Consider the following 24,773-nt stretch of genomic DNA (forward strand, 5'->3'; position numbering starts at 1 on the left):
CACTCATCTGGAGGGCTGAAAGCAGGCTCATGCCCCAAAGAGCTAGGCCAGTGGTGGGGGCTGTACCAACTGTGGGCATACAGGTAGCTTTGAGTTCCTGAGCTGTCTGTGTGTACTCACGTGGCTTCAGGGCTAGCCAGTATGGCATGCCCAGCAGTGGGGCTCAGAGGTCAGGCTGGCAGTGTGTAGGTGTGCATCTTCAGGGTTTAGCTGTGGTCTCGTGTCAGTGCAGTCCAGCGACAGGAGTCAGGCCTGGCCTCAGGCCCAGAAACTGCTGGCGCTTGGGCTGGTGTTGTCCATATGTCCAGTCATAAAGGCGAATATTGGCTGGTGGTGTAGATTTGGAGGTCACAGTGTGGGTGGTGGCACCGGCTGAGGCAACTCGTGGAGTGCAGATGGGACACAGCAGGACTCTGGCACCTTGATTCTGCAAGTGTGAAAACCTCTGGGATTATCAGCAGCAAAGTCTTAGAGGGTACACAGTGCTGGGCCAACTGTTCATCTCAGCAGCAAAGCCTGCTGGAGACTTCTGCAGAGCAGGACACAGAGAAGCATGGTCACTCCTTCCACTTGACTGATACTGGTAGTCCTGTTCTTCTTTGTTCCTAGCTGTGGCCACCTGTGTCAGCCATGCCAGTCTCTGAGAGGTTTGAAACCAAAACGGGTAATTTGTGTAATTTGTGCTGTGCCCTGAAGGGCTGGGGCTAATGGTCGCTTACCCTTCTGTTGTTCCCCAGGAAGGTGAACTATCTCAGGTCAGAGGGGGTCCTCTTGGTGCTGAGCGGTGCTGGCCTGGGTCATGGGGTGATGCAGGCAAAATGAAGCTCTTCTCCCTACTTTTCTTGTTCAGTTATTCTTAGGAGTTCTGCTCCACTGTGTTGTTGAAGCTTCTTAAATGGACTCCTAAGCCCTTGAGCCTATTTTTGCTTTGTGGATAGCGGTCTGATTGTTGTTGTTTGTGGGGTGTTAGAGGCTGAAGTGTCCTGTTTCATCGTCTTAGGGATATAACATCAGTCTTTCCTCACTGGGGTGATGTTAGGTGTAAGGTTTTTAGATGCTTGTTATGAAGTTGAGGAACTTTCTGTCTCTTCTTCATTTGTGAGTTTTTATTGTGAAATGGTGTTGAAGGTATCCATTTCATTTTTTATTTTCATTTTATTGTAATTAAAAATTTTGGAGGGGTGGATGTCTGGGTGGCTCTGTTGGTTGAGCATCTGACTTTGGCTTATGTCGTGATCCTGGGGTCCTGGGATCTAATTCTGCCTCAGGATTCTTGCTCAGTGGGGAGCCTGCTTTTCCCTCTGCCTGCTGCTCCCCTACTTGTGCTGTCTTTCTCTCTCTCTCTCTGAAAAATAAATAAATCTTTAAAATTTTTTAAAATTTAAATTCAATTTAAGTAACATGTACTATATTATTAGTTTCAGAGGTAGAATTCAGTGATTCATCAGTTGCATACCATATCCTGTGCTCATTATATCAAGTGCTCTCCTTAATGCCCATCATCCTGTTACCCCATCCCTCACTGCCCTCCCCACCAGCTACCTTTAGTTTGTTCCCTATAGTTCCCTTTAGTTAAGAGTATCTTATGGTTTTCCTCCATCTCTGTTTCCCTCTTGTTTTATTTTTCCTTCCCTTCTGATATGTTCATCTTTTTTTTTTTGACAGAGAAAGAGTGAGAGAGCACAAGCAGGGAAGAGAAGCAGAGGGAGTGGGAGAAGCAGCCTCCCCACTGGGTAGGGAGCTCGATGTGGGATTCAATCCCATGACCCTAGGATCATGACCTGAGCCACACATACACCCCTGTTCTATTTTTTAAATTCCACATATTAGTGAGATCATATGGCCTTTGTCTTTCTCTCACTGAATTGTTTCTCTTAGTATCATACCCTTCAGTTCTATCCATGTCATTGCAAATGGCAAGATTTCATTCTTTTGCTGGCTAAGTAATATTCCATTGTGTGTGTATGTGCATGTATATATGTATGTATGTATGGGTGTATATATGTAGACACATATATCTATATATATATACACCAGGTCTTTGTTTTCCATTTATCTGTCATGGACACCTGGGCTCTTTCTATATTTTGGCAATTGTGGACATTGTTGCTATAAATATTGGAATGTTATAAACATTGGGATTCAGTCTACGGCCATACCACCCTGAACGCGCCCGATCTCGTCTGATCTCGGAAGCTAAGCAGGGTCAGGCCTGGTTAGTACTTGGATGGGAAACATTGGGATTCAAATCACTATGTTTGTATCCTTCTGATGAATGCCTAGTAGTCCAATAGCTGGGTTGTAGGGTTGCTCTATTTTTAAGTTTTTTGAAATATCTCTATACTGTTTCCAAACTGGCTACATCAGTTTGCATTTCCACCAGCAATGGAAGAGAGTTCCCTTTCTCAGCATCCTTGCCAACATCTGTTGTTCCCTGAGTTGTTAACATTTTTCTCCTTTTTCCTTATGTTCTTTTGGGGGAAAAAACGGGGAAGAAATTTCCATGTTATTGTACCATTTTGTCACAAGAGCAAAGAGATTCCTAATCTTTTTACTGTTAACTACAATGTTGTTGTTTTTTTTTTTTTTTTTTTTTAGATTTTATTTATTTATTTGACAGAGAGAGATCACAAGTAGGCAGAGAGGCAGGCAGAGAGAGAGAGAGGAGGAAGCAGGCTCCCTGCCGAGCAGAGAGCCCGATGCGGGACTCGATCCCAGGACCCTGAGATCATGACCTGAGCCGAAGGCAGTGGCTTAACCCACTGAGCCACCCAGGCGCCCTGTTGTTTTTTTTTTTAAATCACCATTTCAAGACATCCAGTTTTCAAGTTTCTCATGCTGTGGATATATATAAAATGTAGAACTGGTCTGAGGCAACATACAGTTTGCCAGGACAACTGACTACCTTCCACCAATCCAATTCTACTCAGTTCAGTTTAGGAGACTGTATTAGGTGTTAATCCTGTGTACTCCACTGGAGGAGTTGTTTTCCTTCCAAATTCCCTCATACGACATTTGCACTGAAATGAAGATGGAATATAAAGGCTGGAAAGCATAGCAGGTGGCTGGATGTATCCCCAGCCTTGCAAAAGGATAGGCCTTTGGGATAAGTATCTGTTGATTACCTACATTGGGCCTACAATGAAGTTGATAATCCAAAATGTTTGTTGAATAATTTCTGCCTGTTTAACAAATTTTCCACAACCTTTGAGACCTCCAAAACTTATGTAGGGCAAATTGTGTTTTTCTTTGACTCTAGTCTTTTGGTCCAGCGGGATTTATGAAAAGTGCAATCTCTTTGTCTGAGGATGAAGAATGGAAGAGGATGCGAACATTGTTGTCCCCTACTTTCACTAGTGGAAAGCTCAAGGAGGTAAGAAAAGAAGACATTCAATTAGAAAGTAAGGCAGGGGGGTGGGAGGTTGGGGTACCAGGTGGTGGGTATTATAGAGGGCATGGCTTGCATGGAGCACTGGGTGTGGTGAAAAAATAATGAATAATGTTTTTCTGAAAATAAATAAATTGGAAAAAAAAGTAATAGTAATAAAACAGTCTAAAAATTCAACATTAAAAAAAAAGAAAGGAAGGAATACATCTGGGAGCAGGTAGGAAATACAATCATAAGTCTATCTCTAAGGGGAAGTCTGTGGAATTTGGGATTCATAAAAATGGTCTTTTTATGTCCTATAAGAGACATGATAAGATTTGTTATTACAAATCACTGCTCCGTGCTTGTGAGAGCTACATCACTCTAGGACTTGATTCTCAGATTTAACTTCAGGTGGTGTTATATTTTGTGTGTAGATGTTCTCCATCATTGACCAATATGGAGATGTGTTGGTGAAGAACATGAGGAAGGAGGCCGAGAAAGGCAAGCCTATCAACTTGAAAGAGTAAGTAGGAGTGCAGTTGCTGGGATTCCAGCTCTGTCATGACATTTTCCAGCTGCTGCCACAGAGCCAACTGCCACTGTTGAGTCACTCCAGTGAAGCAGCTGAAGTATGCGTGTGGTGTTACAACTCCAGTGGGCCAGCCGGGAAGAGGTAGCTTACCTAAAAAGGCAGGGCAGTCAGGGGAGAAAGGGTCTCTTTTAGTGTACATGAATCAGGATTAATTTATCTGCTTAACTGTCACCTTGCAAATTCCGGAAGACAACACTACATGCCTGAAAAAAAATACATGATTGTACCAAATCTTTGAGTGAGGAGGGTATGGTATGGTGGGAGGGGAAGGCACTTGGTACATATTGGTGGGCACTGGGGTGGGGCAGGAACATTAACATGTGGGACATGGAACAGCTTCAGCCCCAGCTATCCTTCTTTCTATCTCAAAAGAGAGAAGGCCCTGTTCATGGGATGGGAGTGTGACTATCTATCATCTATCTATCTATCTATCTATCTATCTATCTCTCTATCTCTCTATCTCTCTATCATCATTTATCTGTCATCTATCTATCTATCCATCATATATCTATTGGCTAATCTGGGATATATTTTCTTAGACATCACGGTTCCTGGATGGAGGGGACGTGTCCCCCCTCCTGGCCCCGTAATGCCATGGGCCTGTTTGGATTGTTTTCCAGGTTCAAAGTGCACTGAGAATAATCTGGGATATATTTTAATTATGCAGGATGAACTGATGTACATAGGGTCTGTCCTAGGAAAAATAGTGGCATATAATCACTTATCTATGGAATCTCCTAAATCAATTTTGGTGTGATTTAACATATATTTAAAGGATGAACATTCTTAGTTCTTCTTTTTTCCAGAAATGAGTGCATCCTCAGGGCAATCTCAGATCAATGAAGATGAGACAGAGTGGGTCCTGAAGGAGACTTAGCAGGGGTGTAGAGAAGAAGGGATGGTGTTCCTGGCAGCACGGAACAGGGTGTTGGTGTTCTGTGATGTGCTGAAAAGAAATCAGCTCTGAGCACAGATACTGTGGTGAGAGAAGATCCAGATCAGTTTCATGGTTCATGACACCATGAGGAAGAGTTAATTATCCCACCATTTGTCCTTCTCAGACAGTGCTTAACCACCTCCTGCTGCCCATATTCAAAACACACTACTGTAATTTGTCCAACTTTGGGTCTCTATGCCTTCATGACTGAGCTCCTTGAGCTCATAGGTGTGTCTAATGTGTCCCAGTGTCCCCATCATCCCTAGCACAAGGCCAGCTACATCATTGGCACCTCACAAGCACCTCATGAGTGAGTGTGATGGCACCTAGACTCTTCAGATGATGCAGCAGCTGGTTCTGAATGTGTGACATTTGTCTTGTCTGGACATCAGAATCTATAAGCCTTTTTTGCTGCATGTGTTGGATAAGGACAGTAAAGAGGTGGTGATTTTAATTACATATGTTTTTCTTTCTCTCACAGCGTCTTTGGAGCCTACAGCATGGATGTGATTACCAGCACATCGTTTGGAGTGAACATTGATTCCCTCAACAACCCACAGGATCCCTTTGTGGAAAATATTAAGAAGCTCTTAAAATTTGATTTCCTTGATCCATTTTTCTTCTCAATATGTACGTACAATACTAGTTTTCCTTTTTCCTTCCTCCCCCCGTTTCCCTTCTTTCTTTCCTCCTTCACTTTTTCCCTTCCTACCTTTCTACACCAATTTTGCTGAGATAGAACTTCATCTAATATATATGTCCCCCTTTTAAAATGTATGATTCAATTTTTATAGTCTGAGTGTTCATCGTCCAAGGAATGGATAATGAAAATGTGGTATGTATATACCATGAAATCTTATTCAGCCATAAAAATGGAACGACATTCTCTATTTGGACAGTATGGTTGGATCCCAAGGGCATGATGACAAGTGAAATGAGTCCAACAGGGAAAGGCAAATACTATATGACCTCAATTACATGTGGAATAAAAAAAAAAAAACAGTACAAGAAACCAAGTCCTATGAAAAGGAGATTATATTTGTGGTTGTCAGAGGCAGGGGTTGTGGGGTGGTACTTGAATGAAGGTGACCAAAAGTACACATTTTCAGGCACAAGATGGATGAGTACTGGACTGTAAACACAACACGGTGACTGTAGTTGACACTGCTATATGATGTTTTGTAAGTTGCTAAGAGTAGATTGTAGAAGTTCTCATCATAATAGAAAATTTGGTTTTATAACCATATGAGATGATGGATGTTAACTAATCTTATTGTGCTAATCATTTTTTATATGTGTGTGTCAAGTATATATAGTGTGCCTTATCATATACAGTACTGTATGTCTGTTATAACTCAAGGAAGCTGAAAACTCTGCTTAGTGCATTCAAAGATAACAAGCAACTTTTACTGCAGTCAGTGGTTGGAATATTGTTGTCAACACAGAAATTCTGTACTTTTTTTTTTTTACCATAACTTCCCACTTTCCTTAGCCCTAAGCAACCACTAATCCTCTTCTGTCTTAATAGATTTACCTCTTCTGGACTCTTCATACAGATAGAATCATGTAACATGTGATCTTTGTGGATGCCTTCCTTCACTAGTGTAATGTTTTCAAGGTTTATCCAGGTGGCACCATCCATCAGAACTTTCTTTTTATGGCCAGTTAATATTCCATCATGTCGACATATTGTCTTTTGTTTATCCTTTCATCATTTGATGGATGTTTGGACTGTTCCAACTCTTGGCTATCGTGAATAGTGCTACTATCCACATTCATGCACAAGTTTTTGTTAGAATACCTCTTAATGCTAAGTGAAATAAGTCAAACAAAGAAAGTCAATTATATGGTTTCACTTATTTGTGGAACATAAGGAATAACATGGAGGACCATTAGGAGATTGGAAAAATGATGGGGGAGAAATCAGAGTGGAAGATGAGCCATGAAAGACTATGGACTCTGGGATACGAACTGAGGGTTTTAGGAGGGAGGGGGATGGAGGATGGTAAGTCCGGTAATGGGTATTAAGGAGGGCACAGAGCACTGGGTTTTATATACAAACAGTGTATCATAGAACACTACATTAAAAACTAATGATGTACTGCATGGTGAGTAACAGAACACAATAATAAAAAAAATACCTCTTTTCAGTTCTTTTGGGTATGTACTCAGAGGTGGAATTGTGAAGTAAATTTGCTATGTTTGTACAATGCTTTGTATTGTAACTTGTTACATTGCTAAGATATAGTGTGGTTAATTTAATAAGGAAGTGCCAAACTTTTCTCTACAATAGAAATACAATTTTACATTCCCACCAGAAAGTAAGAAGGTTCTGGTTTCTGTCCATCCTTGGTGCATTGGTCTACACCTGTCTACCTTTTGGGTGATTGCCACATTAATGGTGTGAAGGGTATCTTATTATGGTTTTGTTTTCCATTTTTCTAATGGCTAGTGGGGTTGAGCACATTTTTATATGCTTGCTGCTTACATCATAACTTCTTTAGATAAATGTGTGTTCAAATTCTTGCTCAATTATAGTTTTGTCATTCATCTGTTTGTAAGAGTTCTCTGTATCTTCTAGAAAAAGTCCCTTATCAGATAGATGACTTGCAATTTTTCTCTCCCATTCTGTAGGTATCTTTTCACTTATGTTTTTTAATTTTATTATGTTGTGTTAGTCACCATAGAGTACATCATTAATTTTTGGTGTAGTGTTTCATGATTCATTGTTTGCATATAACACTGTGTTCTTTGTAGTACAGTTTTTTAAAATTAAATTTATTTATTTATTTTCAGAAAAACAGTATTCATTATTTTTTCACCACACCCAGTGCTCCATGCAATCCATGCCCTCTATAATACCCACCACCTTGTACCCCAACCTCCCACCCCCCCACCACTTCAAACCCCTCAGATTGTTTTTCAGAGTCCATAGTCTCTCATGATTCACCTTCCCTTCCAATTTACCCCAACTCCCTTCTCCTCTCTAACACCCCTTGTCCTCCATGCTATTTGTTATGCTCCACAAATAAGTGAAACCATATGATAATTGACTCTCTCTGCTTGACTGATTTCACTCAGCATAATCTCTTCCAGTCCCATCCATGTTGCTACAAAAGTTGGGTATTCATCCTTTCTGATGGAGGCATAATACTCCATAGTGTATGTTGCTACAAAAGTTGGGTATTCATCCTTTCTGATGGAGGCATAATACTCCATAGTGTATATGGACCACATCTTCCTTATCCATTCGTCCATTGAAGGGCATCTTGGTTCTTTCCATAGTTTGGCGACCGTGGCCATTGCTGCTATAAACATTGGGGTGCAGATGGCCCTTCTTTTCACGACATCTATATCTTTTTTTTTTCCAATTTATTTATTTTCAGAAAAACAGTATTCATTATTTTTTCACCACACCCAGTGCTCCATGCAAGCCGTGCCCTCTATAATACCCACCACCTGGTACCCCAACCTCCCACCCCCCTGCCACTTCAAACCCCTCAGATTGTTTTTCAGAGTCCATAGTCTCTCATGGTTCACCTCCCCTTCCAATTTACCCAAATTCCCTACTCCTCTCTAACGCCCCTTGTCCTCCATGCTATTTGTTATGCTCCACAAATAAGTGAAACCGTATGATAATTGACTCTCTCTGCTTGACTTATTTCACTCAGCATAATCTCTTCCAGTCCCGTCCATGTTGCTACAAAAGTTGGGTATTCATCCTTTCTGATGGAGGCACAATACTCCATAGTGTATATGGACCACATCTTCCTTCCATTTCTATTTTTTTGAACAGTTTCAGGAGAATAGGAATTAATTCTTCTTTAAATGTTTGGTAGAATTCCCCTGGGAAGCCATCTGGCCCTGGACTTTTGTTTGTTTGGAGATTTTTTTTTTTATTGTTTGGAGATTTTTGATGACTGTTTCAATCTCCTTACTGGTTATGGGTCTGTTCAGGTTTTCAATATCTCCTGGTTCAGTTGTGGTAGTTTATATGTCTCTAGAAATGTATCCATTTCTTCCAGATTGTCGAATTTGTTGGCGTAGAGTTGCTCATAGTATGTTCTTTTATTTTTTTTTTAATTTCTTTCTTTCTTTCTTTTTCTTTTTCTTTAAATTTCTTTTCAACATAACAGTATTCATTGTTTTTGCACCACATCCAGTGCTCCATGCAATATGTGCCCTCCCCAATACCCACTCCCACACCCCCGCCCCTTCAAAACCCTCAGGTTGTTTTTCAGTGTCCATAGTCTTTCATGGTTCACCTCCCCTTCCAATTTCCTTCAACTCTCTTCTCCTCTCCATCTCCTTATGTCCTCCATGTTATTTGTTATGTTCCACAAATAAGTGAAACCATACATGAACAGACACTTCTCCAATGAAGACATATAAATGGCTATCAGACACATGAAAAAATGTTTATCATCACTAGCCATCAGGGAGATTCAAATTAAAACCACATTGAGATACCACCTTACACCAGTTAGAATGGCCAAAATTAGCAAGACAGGAAACAACATGTGTTGGAGAGGATGTGGAGAAAGGGGAACCCTCTTACACTGTTGGTGGGAATGCAAGTTGGTGCAGCCTCTTTGGAGAACAGTGTGGAGATTCCTCAAGAAATTAAAAATAGAGCTTCCCTATGACCCTGCAATTGCACTCCTGGGTATTTACCCCAAAGATACAGATGTCGTGAAAAGAAGGGCCATCTGTACCCCAATGTTTATAGCAGCAATGGCCACGGTCGCCAAACTATGGAAAGAACCAAGATGCCCTTCAACGGATGAATGGATAAGGAAGATGTGGTCCATATACACTGTGGAGTATTATGCCTCCCTCAGAAAGGATGAATACCCAACTTTTGTAGCAACATGGATGGGACTGGAAGAGATTATGCTGAGTGAAATCAGTCAAGCAGAGAGAGTCAATTATCATAGTATGTTCTTATAATTGTTTTCATTTCCTTGGTGTTGGTTGTGATCTCTCCTCTTTCATTCATGATTTTATTTATTTGGGTCCTTTCTCTTTTCTTTTTGATAAGTCTGGGCAGGGATTTATTAATCTTATTAATTCAAAGAACCAACTCCTAGTTTTGTTGATTTGTTCTATTTTTTTTTGTTTCTGTTTCATTGATTTCTGCTCTGATCTTTATGATTTCTCTTCTCCTGGTGGATTTGTTCTTTCTCCACTCCTTTAGGTGTGGAGTTAGGTTGTGTATTTGAGACCTTTCTTGTTTCTTTCTTTTTTTTTTTTTTAAAGATTTTATTTATTTATTTGAGAGAGAGAGACAGTGAGAGAGAGCATGAGCGAGGAGAAGGTCAGAGAGCGAAGCAGACTCCCCATGGAGCTGGGAGCCCGATGTGGGACTCGATCCCGGGACTCCAGGATCACGCCCTGAGCCGAAGGCAGTCGTCCAACCAACTGCGCCACCCAGGCGTCCCGAGACCTTTCTTGTTTCTTGAGAAAGGCTGTACCGCTATATATTTTCCTCTCAGGACTGCCTTTGCTGTGTCCCAAAGATTTTGAACTGTTGTGTTTTCATTATCATTTGTTTCCATGATTTTTTTCAATTCTTCTTTAATTTCCTGGTTGATCCATTCATTCTTCAGCAGGGTACTGTTTAGTTTCCATGAATTTGTGTTCTTCCCAAATTTCCTCTTGTGATTGAGTTCTAGCTTCAGAACATTGTGGTCTGAAAATATGCAGGGAATGATCCCAATCTTTTGATACTGGTTGAGACCTGATTTATGACCTAGGATGTGATCTATTCTGGAGAATGTTCCATATGCACTAGAGAAGAATGTGTATTCTGTTGCTTTGGGATGGGATGTTCTGAATATATCTGTGATGTCCATCTGGTCCAGTGTGTCATTTAGGGCCTTTATTTCCTTGTTGATCTTTTGCTTGGATGATCTGTCCATTTCAGTCAGGGGAGTGTTAAAGTCCTCTACTATTATTGTATTATTGTCGATGTGTTTCTTTGATTTTGTTATTAATTGGTTTATGTAGTTGTCTGCTCCCATGTTAGGGGCATAGATATTTAAAACTGTTAGATATTCTTGTTGGACAGGCCCTTTGAGTATGATATAGTGTCCTTCCTCATCTCTTATTATAGTCTTTGGCTTAAAATCTAATTGACCTGATATAAGGATTGCCACCCCAGCTTTCTTCTGATGTTCATTAGCATGGTAAATTGTTTTCCACCACCTCACTTTAAATCTGGAGGTGTCTTTGGGTCTAAAATGAGTTTCTTGTAGGCAGCATATTGATGGGTTTTGTATCTTTATCCATTCTGATACCCTGTTTCTTTTGATTGGGGCATTTAGCCCATTAACATTCAGGGTAACTATTCAGATATATGAATTTAGTGCCATTGTATTGCCTGTAAGGTGACTGTTACTGTATATTGTCTCTGTTCCTTCCTGATCTACTACTTTCAGGCTATCTCTTTGCTTAGAGGACCCCTTTCAATATTTCCTGTAGAGCTGGTTTGGTGTTTGCAAATTCTTTCAGTTTTTGTTTGTCCTGGAAGCTTTTTATCTCTCCTTCTATTTTCAATGATAGCCTAGCTGGATATAGTATTCTTGACTGCATGTTTTTCTCATTTAGTGCTCTGAATATATCATGCCAGTTCTTTCTGGCCTGCCAGATCTCTGTGGATAAGTCTGCTGCCAATCTAACATTTTTACTGTTGTATGTTACAGACATCTTTTCCCGGGCTGCTTTCAGGATTTTCTCTTTGTTGCTAAGACTTGTAAATTTTTCTATTAGGTGACGTGGTGTGGACCTATTTTTGTTATTTTGAGGGAGGTTCTCTGCACCTCCTGGATTTTGATGCTTGTTCTTTTTGCCATATTAGGGAAATTCTCTATAATAATTGTCTCCAGTATACCTTCTGCTTCCCTCTCTCTTTCTTCTTCTTCTGGAATCCCAGTTATTCTAATGCTATTGTCTTATGGTGTCACTTATCTCTCAAATTCTCCCCTTGTGGTCCAGTAGCTGTTTGTCTCTCTTTTGCTCAGCTTCTTTATTCTATGTCCTTTGGTCTTCTATATCATTAGTTCTTTCTTCTGCCTCATTTATCTTAGCAGTAAGAGCCTCCATTAAATTTTTTTTTTTAATTTCTTTTCAGCGTAACAGTATTCATTGTTTTTGCACCACACCCAGGGCTCCATGCAATACGTGCCTTCCTTAATACCCACCACCTGGTTCCCCCAACCTCCCACCACCTGCCCCTTCAAAGCCCTCAGATTGTTTTTCAGAGTCCATAGTCTCTCATGGTTCAACTCCCCTTCCAATTTCCCTCAACTCCCTTCTCCTCTCCATCTCCCCATGTTCTCCATGCTATTTGTTATGCTCCACAAATAAGTGAAACCATATGATAATTGACTCTCTCTGCTTGATTTGTTTCACTCAGCATAATCTCTTCCAGTCCTGTCCACGTTGCTACAAAAGTTGGGTATTCATCCATTCTGATGGAGGCATAATACTTCATAGTGTATATGGACCACATCTTCCTTATCTATTCATCCATTGAAGGACATCTTGGTTCTTTCCACAGTTTGGTGACCATGGCCATTGCTGCTATAAACATTGGGGTATAGATGGCCCTTCTTTTCACTACATCTGTATCTTTGGGGTAAATCCCTATTAGTGCAATTGCAAGGTCATAGAAGAGCCTCCATTTTTTATTGCACCTCATTAATAGCTTTTTATATTTCAACTTGATTAGATTTTAGTTCTTTTATTTCTCCAGAAAGGGCTTTTATATCTCCAGAGAGGGTTTCTCTAATATCTTCCATGCCTTTTTCAAGCCTGGCTAGAACCTTGAGAATTGTCATTCTAACTCTAGATCTGACATATTACCAATGTTTGTATTGATTAGGTCCCTAGCCTTCGGTACTGCCTCTTATTTATTTATTTATTTTTTCTGCCTTGTCATTTTGTCCAGATAAGAATATATGAAGGAGCAAATAAAATACTAAAAGGGTGGCAAAGACCCCAGGAAAATGTGCTTTAACCACATTAAATGTGCATTTAACCAAGATTTGGCGGGGGGAGAAAGGGGATAAAACGAGGTTCAGAAAAAAAATTAGAAAAGAAAACAAATAAAGAAAAAATATAAAAAAGAAAAAATACACATATATTAGACTGGTGACTAGAACAGGGTCACCCACTTAATTTTGGGAGTATTATGGTCTCTTAGAAGAAACTACCTCTGAAAAACAATCTGAGGGTTTTGAAGGGGCAAGGGGTGGGAGGTTGGGGGGATCAGGTGGTGGGTATTGGAGAGGGCATGGATTGCATGGAGCACTGGGTGTGGTGCAAAAACAATGAATACTTCTGAGATCAGACGAGATTGGACGCGTTCAGGGTGGTATGGCCGTAGACAACAGTCTGAGGGGTTTGAAGTGGCGGGGGCGTGGGAGGTTGGGGTACCAGGTGGTGGGTATTATAGAGGGCACGGCTTGCATGGAGCACTGGGTGTGGTGAAAAAATAATGAATACTGTTTTTCTGAAAATAAATAAATTGGAAAAAAACACAATGAATACTGTTATGCTGAAAAGAAATAAAAAATAAAAAAAGAATAAAAAACGTATATAAGGGTAAAACACAATGAAGGGATGGAATATGCCTATAAAGATGAAAAAAAATTTTTTTAAATTTCTATAAAAGGAGTTGATAAAGTAAGTTGGTTGGGAGACTAAAGAAAAAGAAAGTAGAGAGAATTTGCTCAGGCTGAAGACTAGAACAATCCTGGAGCTAGATTTAGGGTATATTTGGATCTATTAGAAGAAGTTGTACCCCAAATTTTTTAGAAGAAGAAACCCAATGTGTATACAAAAAATAAAGTTAAATACAATGAAGGATAAAATATGACTATAATAATGAAGGTTCAAAAAAGGTTATTATTATTATTTTTTGAAAGGTATTGTTAAGATAAACTAGTTTAAAAACGTTAAAAAGGAAAGGGTAAAATTTAAAAAAAATTTAGCAGAAGAAAAAAAATTAAATTAAAAAAAATTAAATTAAATTAACTGCAAGACTAAAGAATCATGGGGAGAAAGCCATCAGTTCCATGCTTTGCTTTCTCCTTCTCTGGAATTCTGCTGCTCTCCTTGATAAGTGGGATTTCTTGTTGATCTTCTGGGGGAGGGGCCTGTTGTAGTGATTCTCAAGTGTCTTTGTCCAAGGCAGAATTGCACCGCCCTTACCAGGGGCAAGGCTAAGTAATCCGCTCAGGTTCGCTTCTATAGCTTTTGTTTCCTGAACGCTTTCTGTAGAGTTCAGGAGGATGGGAATGAAAATGGCGGCCTCCCAATCTCTGGCCCAGAGGAGCTGAGAGCTCAGTGCCCCACTCCTCAGTGTGCCCTCAGAGAAAAGTGCCCAGTCACTCCCATCTCCCTGGCCTCCAGCTGCACTCTGAGCTCAATTAGCTCGTGTGACTGGTTCAAGGTAACCCTGAGCTGAGAGCTCACTCCTCAGCTCCGTCTCTGTAGCTGGCTTCCCTGCTCTAATACCTGTGAGCTCTGTGCCACTCAGACACCCCCAATCCTTCTGTGACCCTGTGGGACCTGGGGCCATGCTGACCCCGTGTGGGCTTCACCCCAGTTTAGCCTCTGGAGCGATGTCCCTCAGTGGAGCAGATTTCTAAAAAGTCCTGATTTTGTGCTCCGTTGTTCCGCTGCTTTCTGGGAGCCAGCCCCTCCCTGTGCTGGACCATGCTGTCTTGATCATTATAGTTTTGTGCTAAGTTTTGAAACTGGAAGTTGGAGTTCTATAATTTTATTCTTTTTTCTTTCAAGATTGTTTGGTCATTCTGGGTTCTTATAATTCCATATGAATTTTAAATTCAGTATGTCAATTTCAACAGAGAAGCCAACTAGGATTCTGATAGGGAATGCATTAATCTCTAGATCAGCTTGAGGAGTTATTGCCATCTTGACAATATTAAGTTCTAATTCATGGTCATTAAATATTTTCCATTTACATAGATCTTCTTTAATTTATTTCATCAATACTTGCGGTTTTCAAAGTATAGCACTTCTTTCATTAAATCTGTTCCACATTCTGCAATTAAACCATTTTGCTCTCAGTTTATATTTTTAGGGAGCTATCAGTTAATATATTTCCTTGTTTAAAAAAAAAAAGCAAGGGGTGCCTGGGTGGCTCAGTGGATTAAGCCACTGTCTTCAGCTAAGGTCATGATCTCAGGGTGACCCCCGCATCTGCTGAAGCATCCCTGCTGAGCAGAGAGCCTGCTTCCTCCTCTCTCTGCCTGATTCTCTGCCTACTTGTGATCTCTCTCTTTGTCAAATAAATAAATAAAACCTTAAAAAAAAAAGCTATTCCTAAGTATTCAGTTCTTCTTGATGTTATTGCAAAGGAGTTGTATTCCTAATTTCGCTTTTGGATTTTTTATTGTAGTTTATGAAATACAATTGATTTTGTATGTTGATCTTGTATTCTGAAACCCTACTAAACTGTTTTATTATTTCCAATAGACTCCTATTGCATTCCTTCAGATTTTCTATATACAACATTATGCTCTCTGATAATAGAGATGCTTTTACTTCTTTATTTCCTCTATGAATAACTTGTGTTTCCCCTTCCTCCCTCCCTCCCTTCCTTCCTACCTTCCTCACTCCCTTTCCCTCCCTCCCTCCATCTTCCTCCCTCTCTTCCTTTTCTTTCTTTCTTTTCTTTCTTTCTTCTTTCTTATCTCTCTCTTTTTTGCATATATTTCCTGGCTAAAACTTCTAGTACAATGTTGAATAGAAGGGTGATAGAGACATCCTCATTTTGTTTAATCTTATGGGTAAGTGTCCAGTCTGTATCCAATAAGTGTGGTGTTAGCTCTGAGTTTTTCATAGATGCCCTTTATCAGATTGAGGACATTCCTTTCTGCTTCTAGTTTGTTGAGTATTCTTGTTGCCAAATTGTGTTGGATTTTTGTTACATACTTTCTCTGGATGTATTGAGATGACTGTGTGGTTTTTAAAATTTTTTGTCATTCTATTGTATTATATAACCTGGAATTGATGGGATAAACCCCTCTTGGTTATAGTATATCCTTCTTTTGATATGTTGCTGCGTTCAGTTTGCTTGTATTTTGTTGAGAATTTGAGGATCTGTATCATAAGATACATTGGTCTGTAGTTTTCTTGTTTTGTAATATCATTGTCTGGTTTTAGTATTAGGGTAATACTGGCCAAGTAGAATGAGTTTGGAAGTGTTTCTATCTCTTCTATTTTTGGAAGAATTTGTGAAAAATTGGTGTTGATTGCACTTTAAATATTTGCTAGAACTCACCTGAGAAATCGCCTGGAACTGAGCTTCTTTTTTGTCAGCAGTTTCTTCACTACTAACTCAGTCATTTTATTTGTCTTTCATATTGCCTCTGTGTCTGTGTGTGTGTGTGCGTGTGTGCGTGTGTTGTTTATGTCACTTTCTAGTTCTCTTTTTCTAGGAATTTTTCCATTCCGTCTAGTTTTTTGGCATTCTGTTGTTCATAGTATTCCCTATAGTCCTTTTTAGTTTTGTAATGTCAGCAGTAATTTCCTCTTTTACTTCTGTTGGCAGTAATTGGAATCTCTTCTCCTTTTTCCTTGATTGTCTAGCTAAAGGTCCTTGAAAGAATCAGCTTTGCTTTCTTTGAATTTTCTCTTGTTTTTTTATTCTCTATTTCCTAAGTTTCTGCTCTTGTCTGTATTATGTGCTTCCTTCTGCTTGCTTTTTTTAGCATGCTCATATTTGGGGCATTAAAAAAAAATTTATTTTAAAATTTCTTTTCAGTGTACCAGAATTCATTGTTTATGCATCACACCCAGGGCTCCATGCAATCCGTGCCCTCCATAATATCCACCACCAGGCTCACCCAACATCCCACCCCTTGCCCCTTCAAAATCCTCAGATTGTTTTTCAGAGTCCATAGTCTCTCATGGTTCGTCTCCCCCTCCAATTTCTCCTAACTCCCTTTACCTCTCCATCTCCCCATGTTCTCCATGTTATTTCTTATGCTCTACAAATAAGTGAAACCGTATGATAATTGACTCTCTCTGCTTGACTTACTTCACTCAGCATAATCTCTTCCAGTCCTATCCATGTTGCTACAAAAGTTGGGTATTCATCCTGTCTGATGGAGGCATAATACTCCATAGTGTATAGGGACCACATTGTCCTTATCCATTCGTCCATTGAAGGGCATCTTGGTTCTTTCCACAGTTTGGTGACCGTGGCCATTGCTGCTATGAACATTAGGGTACAGATGGCCCTTCTTCTCACTACATCTGTATCTTTGGGGTAAATATACAGTTGTACAATTGCATGGTCATAGGGAAGCTCTATTTTTAACTTCTTAAGGAAACTCCATGCTGTTTTCCAATGTGGCTGCACCAACTTGCATTCCCACCAACAGTGTAAGAGGGTTCTTTGGCATGTTTTTTACAGGGTATTGGGTCGTATATTTGAAATCTTGGTTTTCTTTAAAGATAGGCATATATAATGAAAAATTTCTTTCCAGCCATTGCTTTTGCTACATCCCATGAGTTTTGGTATGTGGTTTCCTCATTTTTGTGTTCTCCAAGTAATTCTAAAATGCACTTTAGATTTCTTCTTTGCTAACTGGCTATATAAAAGTGTATTGTGTAATTTCCACAGATTCATGGGTTTTCCATGTTAGTTGTGTTCTTGTTTTCTAATTTTATTCCATTGTAGTTGAAGGGTATACCTATGTATTATTTCCATCCAGACACAATTTCTTAAACGGTGTGATAAATCAAAGTAACATATTATGATCTGGTGTTTCCAAATATTCTCTAGTCCAAAAATAAAAGTCTAAGAGATCTGGGAATGTAATCCCCTTCCTTTGGATCTGACTGCTCTATTGGTGGCCCATGTGTGTGACTTGCTCTGGTTCAGCCATTGGCTTGAAAGTTCAAGTAAAGTTCATAGAGGGATTAACTCCTGATATGAATGAATCCTGATGTCTTTTAATCCTCAGTTGGTAGAGGAAATTATACATGCTCCAGGGAAATTTTGAATTTTCATTGATATTTCCATTTTTTTTTCTTATAGTACTGTTTCCATTTCTTACCCCAGTTTTTGAAATGTTAAATATCTCACTATTTCCAAAAAGTACTATTGATTTTTTCAAGAAATCTATAAAGAGGATGAAGGAAAGTCGCCTCCAAGATAAACAAAAGGTAAATCCAATGGTGGTTACATGTGCATATTCACCTTTGATCTTTTATTGAGCTGTATACATCTGATGTACATGCTACTAAGTATGTTTTCATGGTAAATAGAGAACTCTAGAGTTTAGGGCAAGAGATTTCTAACACTTTAGAGAGAAAGAAGAAGGTAGAGGTCAGGAGAGGCAATAAGATGAGTCAGCTGATGTTTAAAATTCAAGAATAAGCATGCCAACTAGTATGTCACTGCATCAGTTTGGTGAGAGAAAAACTACCACTTCCCTTCAATAAATGGTCAAAACATAAAAATTATGTGTACAATCATTTTCCTGGTAGTATAATTTTGCCATATCTTATGATGGCAAAGAATCCCTTCAATTCCAAGCCTCTTTTCTTACCCATTCTCCAGTGGAAGTTCTCCCCAGGCACCTGCTTATATTAAATTTGAGGCTGTCATGGAGTGAACAGGTGTCTTCTTTGGGCACTGAGGCTGCAATCTGGCCAAGCAGGCTTTGCCTTCCTGAAGCCTGGTGGCCAGCACTAGGATGTGTGCAGGACAGGGAGACAGAGCTGGGTCCCCCAGGATGTCTCTGAGGATTGTGCAGAGCTCTGGAAGGGTGGGACATTGGAAGATGCTGACACAGAAGCTTCCTGTGGAATCTACAGAGGCCAGGGGATTCATATATATGGCCATTCATTAACAATTGAGGCTGAAAAAACAAACAGACTAAAATCAGATACTTTCTCCTGAGCTAGTAGGTGTGATAGAAGAGGGAGTAGGCAACTCTTGGGCCAGGAAGCTGTGTTCAAAAGCCAGAGAAGCTGAGGAACAGAGAGAGCAAGAGCCAAAAAGCAGTGGGACATAATGTCTGGATTCCTGTCAGGGAAATATCGTGCTCTCCAAGATTTGTTGCTGGACATTTTTGTTCACTGATGACTCTGACAACATTAGTTAAATTTCCAGGTGTAAAGGCATCATATACTTAGGAAAGAAGTTAGTATTTCTGGCTTCACAAGTGACTTTTTGTCATTGAAATGTCTCTTTCTGTGTCCAGCACCGAGTGGATTTTCTTCAGCTGATGATTAACTCCCAGAATTCCAAAGAAATGGACACCCAGAAAGGTAAGCCAGGAGAGCTACAGAGGGCTCTTGATGGGGCAGCCCAGAGACAGGAGATATTTCTCAGATACAGAGGAAGATTTTTAGCAGATGGAATATCAGAAAATTGAAGGAAGACACATGTTCAGATACAAATGGTAGCCAGAGCTTTTTCCAGAAGAATACAGTGACAATTTGTTCAAAGCTCGAAGGGCAATGATAGACAAAGCTCTCAGTGGTCTGCCACATAGGGTCTTGTTTGCAATGGCTATCCTCCAGCCTAATCTAGGCCCACTGAATCAAAACCTCTGCCTGGAAATTCACATCAAGGTTTCATCACATCATGAGGCACCTGGCTGCAGTATTGGTGACCTTCACTTGGAACACTTGGTTAAACTTGTGTTCACTGACTTAATCTACTGCAAGTTTTTCTTTTACTTTTGTAATTAAGAAGTAACTGGTGCAGGATGCCTTTGTGACTGTGTACATACGGTGTTTCTCTTTAAGTCATCACCTATTACTTTTATCATCCATGGATGGTATTTGACTAAAACCATTATTACTATGATGGTTGCAGATGATGACTTTCTACTTCTGCCATTGCTTCTACATTAGGAGTGATAGTCCATTGTTAGGGTCAGCTTTCCATTCACCATCATTATTGTATTTGTTTATTTATTTTTTATTTTTATTTTTATTATGTCCAATTAGCCAGCATAGAGTATATTATGACTTTTTATGCAGTGTTCAGCAATTCACTAGTTGCGTATAAAATCCAGTATTCTGTATTTGTCTATTTATATATGTCAGTATGATCTCATATATTACTAACTAGTCTTTTATATCATTTTTTATTTGGATTGTTAATTTTCTCAGATTTATCCTCTGTAAACACTTTCATTTGGACTCCTGTGTCCTTTTTTTTCCCTTTTAACTTCTTTTTTTATGTATTCAGTAGACTTTATTTATTTAAAGATTTGTTTATTTTTTTATTTATTATTTATTTTTATATATTTCATTATTTAAGTATTTAAATATAATTAAATTATAAAATTAGTTATAATTAAATTATAAAATTATAGTATTTAATTATAAATTATTTTATTATTTAAAGAGAGCAAAAGAGAGAGAACACAGGAGAGGGAGCAGCAGACAGAAAGAGAAGCAAGCTCCCTGCAGAGCAAGGAGACTGATACAGAACTTGATCCCAGGACTCTGGGATCATGACCTGAGCTGAAGGCAGAAGCTTAACTAACCACACAGCCACTTAACTAACCTTCTAGCCACTTAACTAACCTTAACTAACCTTCTAGCCACACAGGTGTCTCAACAGATTTTTTTTTTATTTTTTTTTGTTTATAAACATATATTTTTATCCCCAGGGGTACAGGTCTGTGAATCACCAGGTTTACACACTTCACAGCACTCACCAAAGCACATACCCTCCCCAATGTCCATATCCCTATCCCCCTTCTCCCAACCCCCCTCCCCCCAGCAACCCTCAGTTTGTTTCCTGAGATTAAGAGTCAATCATGGTTTGTCTCCCTCCCTATCCCATCTTGTGTCATGGATTCTTCTCCTACCCACTTAAGCCCCCATGTTGCATCACCACTTCCTCATATCAGGGAGATCATCTAGAGCGTATCATGCTTAGCGAAATAAGTCAAGCGGAGAAAGACAACTATCACAGACTTTATTTTTTATAGCAATTTTAGGTTCACTGCAAAACTGAGTGAAAGACACAGTGATTTATCCCATATTCCCCCTGCTCCACTTACATGCAGCACCCCCTCTATCAAAATCCCCTACCCTGTGGTAGTTTTGTTATAGACAATGTCCCTATAGTGACACGTTATTACTACCCTAAATCCATAGTTTACATTACAGTTCACCCTTGGTGTTGTATATGTTATGGGTTTAGACCTATGTATAGTGATGTATATCCACCATTATGGCACACAGAGTATTCTGTATCCTTTTACCATATTATTTCCTGAGCATTTTCTTGCATTCTGTTGTGAAACATTCCAGTTTCTCTACTGTTTCCTGTGATGATCCCTTGGAATGAGCCATTTTCTCCAAGAAGCTCTGTTTCCTTTTAGTAAGAATGGTATTTAGGAACCAGAATCTGGGATCTAGGAGTGCTTGTTGCTATGAGGGTGTCTTTGCTTCTATTTCCTCTCAGTAGGTCAAGGCCTGAATGTTAACTATATTTACATAGGACTAATCAACATAAATATTTCTATAACCATAACCAGTGATCTAATTATGGTCTCCGCATCTGAAAGAAAAAAGGGGGTTTGATTTATAGTTGTTTTTGTGACAGAAATATTCCCATTGTGGTTAATTTTAAGTCATGCATGATTTGACAACCACCTTACAAAATTCTTTTTTTTTAAATTAATTTATTTATTTTCAGCATAACAGTATTCATTATTTTTTTACCACACCCAGTGCTTCATGCAATCCGTGCCCTCTATAATACCCACCACCTGGTACCCCAACCTCCCACCCCCTACAACTTCAAACCCCTCAGATTGTTTTTCAGAGTCCACAGTCTCTCATGATTCACCTCCCCTTCCAATTTCCCCCAACTCCCTTCTCCTCTCTAACACCCCTTGTCCTCCATGCTATTTGTTATGCTCCACAAATAAGTAAAACCATATGATAATTGACTCTCTCTGCTTGACTTATTTCATTCAGCATAATCTCTTCCAGTCCAGTCCATGTTGCTACAAAAGTTGGGTATTCATCCTTTCTGATGGAGGCATAATACTCCATAGTGCATATGAACCACATCCTCCTTATTCATTCGTCCATTGAAGGACATCTTGGTTCTTTCCATAGTTTGGCGACCGTGGCCATTGCTGCTATAAACTTTGGGGTACAGATGGCCCTTCTTTTCACGACATCTGTATCTTATATAACAGCTTATTCTAGAGAAAAAATGATTAGCTTACTTTACCACACCACTAATATCTGTATTTCTGTATCTATTATGATGTCTATTTCTATTCTTTTAAAAATTTTTAAAAAATACTTTCTTTATTTGACAGAGAGAGAGTGAGGGAGATGGTGAGAGAGGGAACACAAGTAGGTGCACGGGGAGAGGGAGAAGCAGACTTCCCACAGAGCAGGGAACCTGATGTGGGGCTTGATTCCAGGACTATGGGATCATGATCTGAGCCAGGGGCAGACTGAGCCTCCCACATATTCCTATATCATTCTGTTCTCTCTCTCTCTCTCATTCTACTACATTCTATGATAAAGGAAATATTCTATATATGCTTGTTTCTGTACAGAACCACTACACACATGTGGTTATCGAGCACTTGACATGTGGCTAGTATCACTGAAGATCTGAATTTTATATTGTATTTAATATAACTAAGTAAAGCAAATAGAAATAGCCACATCTGGCAAGTAACTATCTTATTGGACAGCACAGCCCCAAACTTTGATTATAGTGGGGCTCATGGAAATCATGGAAAAACTCTGATTGTTGAATTTATCCACAGCAGCATCACAGAAAGTAAGACTGTCATATCACAACTCTACAGACCTTTCTTAGACTTTTTTTTTTAAGATTTTATTTATTTATTTGACAGAGAGAAATCACAAGTAGGACAAGTAGGCAGAGAGGCAGGCAGAGAGAGGAAGGAAAGCAGGCCCCCTGCTGAGCAGAGAGCCCGATGTGGGACTCGATCCCAGGACCCTGAGATCATGACCTGAGCTGAAGGCAGCGGCTCAACTCACTGAGCCACCCAGGCGCCCCTTTCTTAGACTTTTTGTATTGTTTTTAGTTGTGACTTACATATTGGTGGCAGGTACCATGTTCATTTCAGTGTTCTAAGTATCTAAATGTCCTGACACAGTTGTGATGAAAGAAATTAGAGCATGACCATGCTGAGTTTCTGCCAAGAGAAAAGTCAAAGGAGATGCCAACTTGTATTCAGAGTGGGGCCATTCACTAAGGAAGGTGACATTCAGGTTTTGATTGAATAGGCATTGCTAATGCCATTCACTGGATTCAGTTTGTCTGTTTCTTGCTAACTAGTACCCTCTATTGATACCTTCTTTCTTCTGCTCCTTTAATGGCATGAATTATCCTAGTTTAGTCACCACTCTTCTCACTTTGTCTGTGTCATAGTTTCTGTACATACTGGAGGTCATCCACTTGAGAAGTTGTGTGCCAGGTCTATTAGCTGAGACCTCGGAAAGGTATAAGCTGTGCTTCTCAAGATAGGTTGTGCACACAGATCACCACATCTCATGAAAGGTCAGATTTTGATTCGATTGTTCTAGGGTGACATTTGAGAGTCTGCATTTCTAATAAGCTCCCAGATACTGCAGATCCCAATTTGGGGCAGCGAGATTTATCTGTAGCCCATTTGCATTCTTTAAAGTTCCCCACAAATATGCTTAGGTAAAACATCATTCATTTTTCCTGAAAATTAAGCCTTAGCATTGCAAATTCTCTAAAGAAATTTATGTTCTGTTTTAGCGGAAAGGATTTAAACTTTCCTGGGAGAGAATACTATCCCATGTGACTTAGGACTGAAGTCCTGTTGGGATTCTCCAAAGGACATACTGATAACTCTGTGTACATTAGATGAAATGCCATTTTCTGAAATCACCTATCCAAGTTGGTGGGGAAGGTGGCATGAGCAGGAATGGATGGTCAAGAACATGAGAATTGGCTATGGGAATAACCAGGTCAAGACAACTTATGGCTTTTCTGGCTCTGTAAGATAGATATCAGAGTGCAAACCCCTGTGAGTTTGATTCTGGATTGTTTTTAAAATTTCCTCCAAAGGAAATGTGAGTTTCAAATAGATTTCTCATCATCTAAAATGTGGTATTTTATATTCATCTGTTTTAGCTCAAATATCTTTCTTCTCCTTTTAGCTCTGTCTGATCTGGAACTCGTGGCCCAATCTATTATCTTTATTTTTGCTGGCTATGAGACCACTAGCACTTCTCTTTCCTTTCTTGTGTATGAATTGGCCACTCACCCGGATGTCCAGCAAAAACTGCAGGAGGAGATTGATGCGACTTTCCCCAAGAAGGTGAGTGGATCCTACTGAGGAGGGAGTCAGAATAGGCTTGGTTATATCTCAGTAACAGATTAGTTCTCAAATCCAGAGGGTTTTCATAAAAAGGTTTACATCTAACTCATGTTTGCATGTCCAGCATGGGGTGAGTCTCTGCTTCATATAGTTGTTGGTGGTACTGGTGAAAGAGGCTCCACCTTCTTACCTGTATTATCTGGAACTTGGGGACTAATTGTTGGTTGGGGAACAAGGAACAGAGCTGCCTAAACAGGAGCTCCCAGCTTATGAAGAGACCTGGCCTCGGGAGCTGGAGTACCTTATTGAGCAAACAGTGAAACCCCAGACCAACAATGAGGAGACTTTTCCAGCAACAGAGAGTGGGGCTGAGATCTGATCCCCTTCACAATATTCCCTAGAACTGAAACTGTGTTCCCACAGTCGGTGGCATCCAGTCCTACCCCTCTCTTGTCCTATTTGTGTTGAAAGGAACTAGTGTCTCCCCCAATTATGGTTTTTATGTAATATAGT

General features: G+C 39.7%; 1 protein-coding gene across 1 annotated transcript in view; it reads left to right on the forward strand.

Moving 5' to 3' along the window:
* The window catches only part of LOC122895360 (cytochrome P450 3A12-like), a 48,686-nt gene that overhangs the window by 15,489 nt on the left and 8,424 nt on the right, over window positions 1-24,773 (forward strand). Inside the window, exons 5-10 of the mRNA XM_044232711.1 lie at window positions 3,260-3,373; window positions 3,805-3,893; window positions 5,381-5,529; window positions 17,978-18,105; window positions 19,149-19,215; window positions 24,100-24,260. Coding sequence (XP_044088646.1) covers window positions 3,260-3,373; window positions 3,805-3,893; window positions 5,381-5,529; window positions 17,978-18,105; window positions 19,149-19,215; window positions 24,100-24,260 — 708 coding nt within the window. The remainder of the gene's footprint in view (window positions 1-3,259; window positions 3,374-3,804; window positions 3,894-5,380; window positions 5,530-17,977; window positions 18,106-19,148; window positions 19,216-24,099; window positions 24,261-24,773) is intronic.

The sequence above is a fragment of the Neovison vison genome, chromosome 14, assembly GCF_020171115.1.
Source record: "Neovison vison isolate M4711 chromosome 14, ASM_NN_V1, whole genome shotgun sequence".
Classification (NCBI taxonomy): domain Eukaryota; kingdom Metazoa; phylum Chordata; class Mammalia; order Carnivora; family Mustelidae; genus Neogale; species Neogale vison.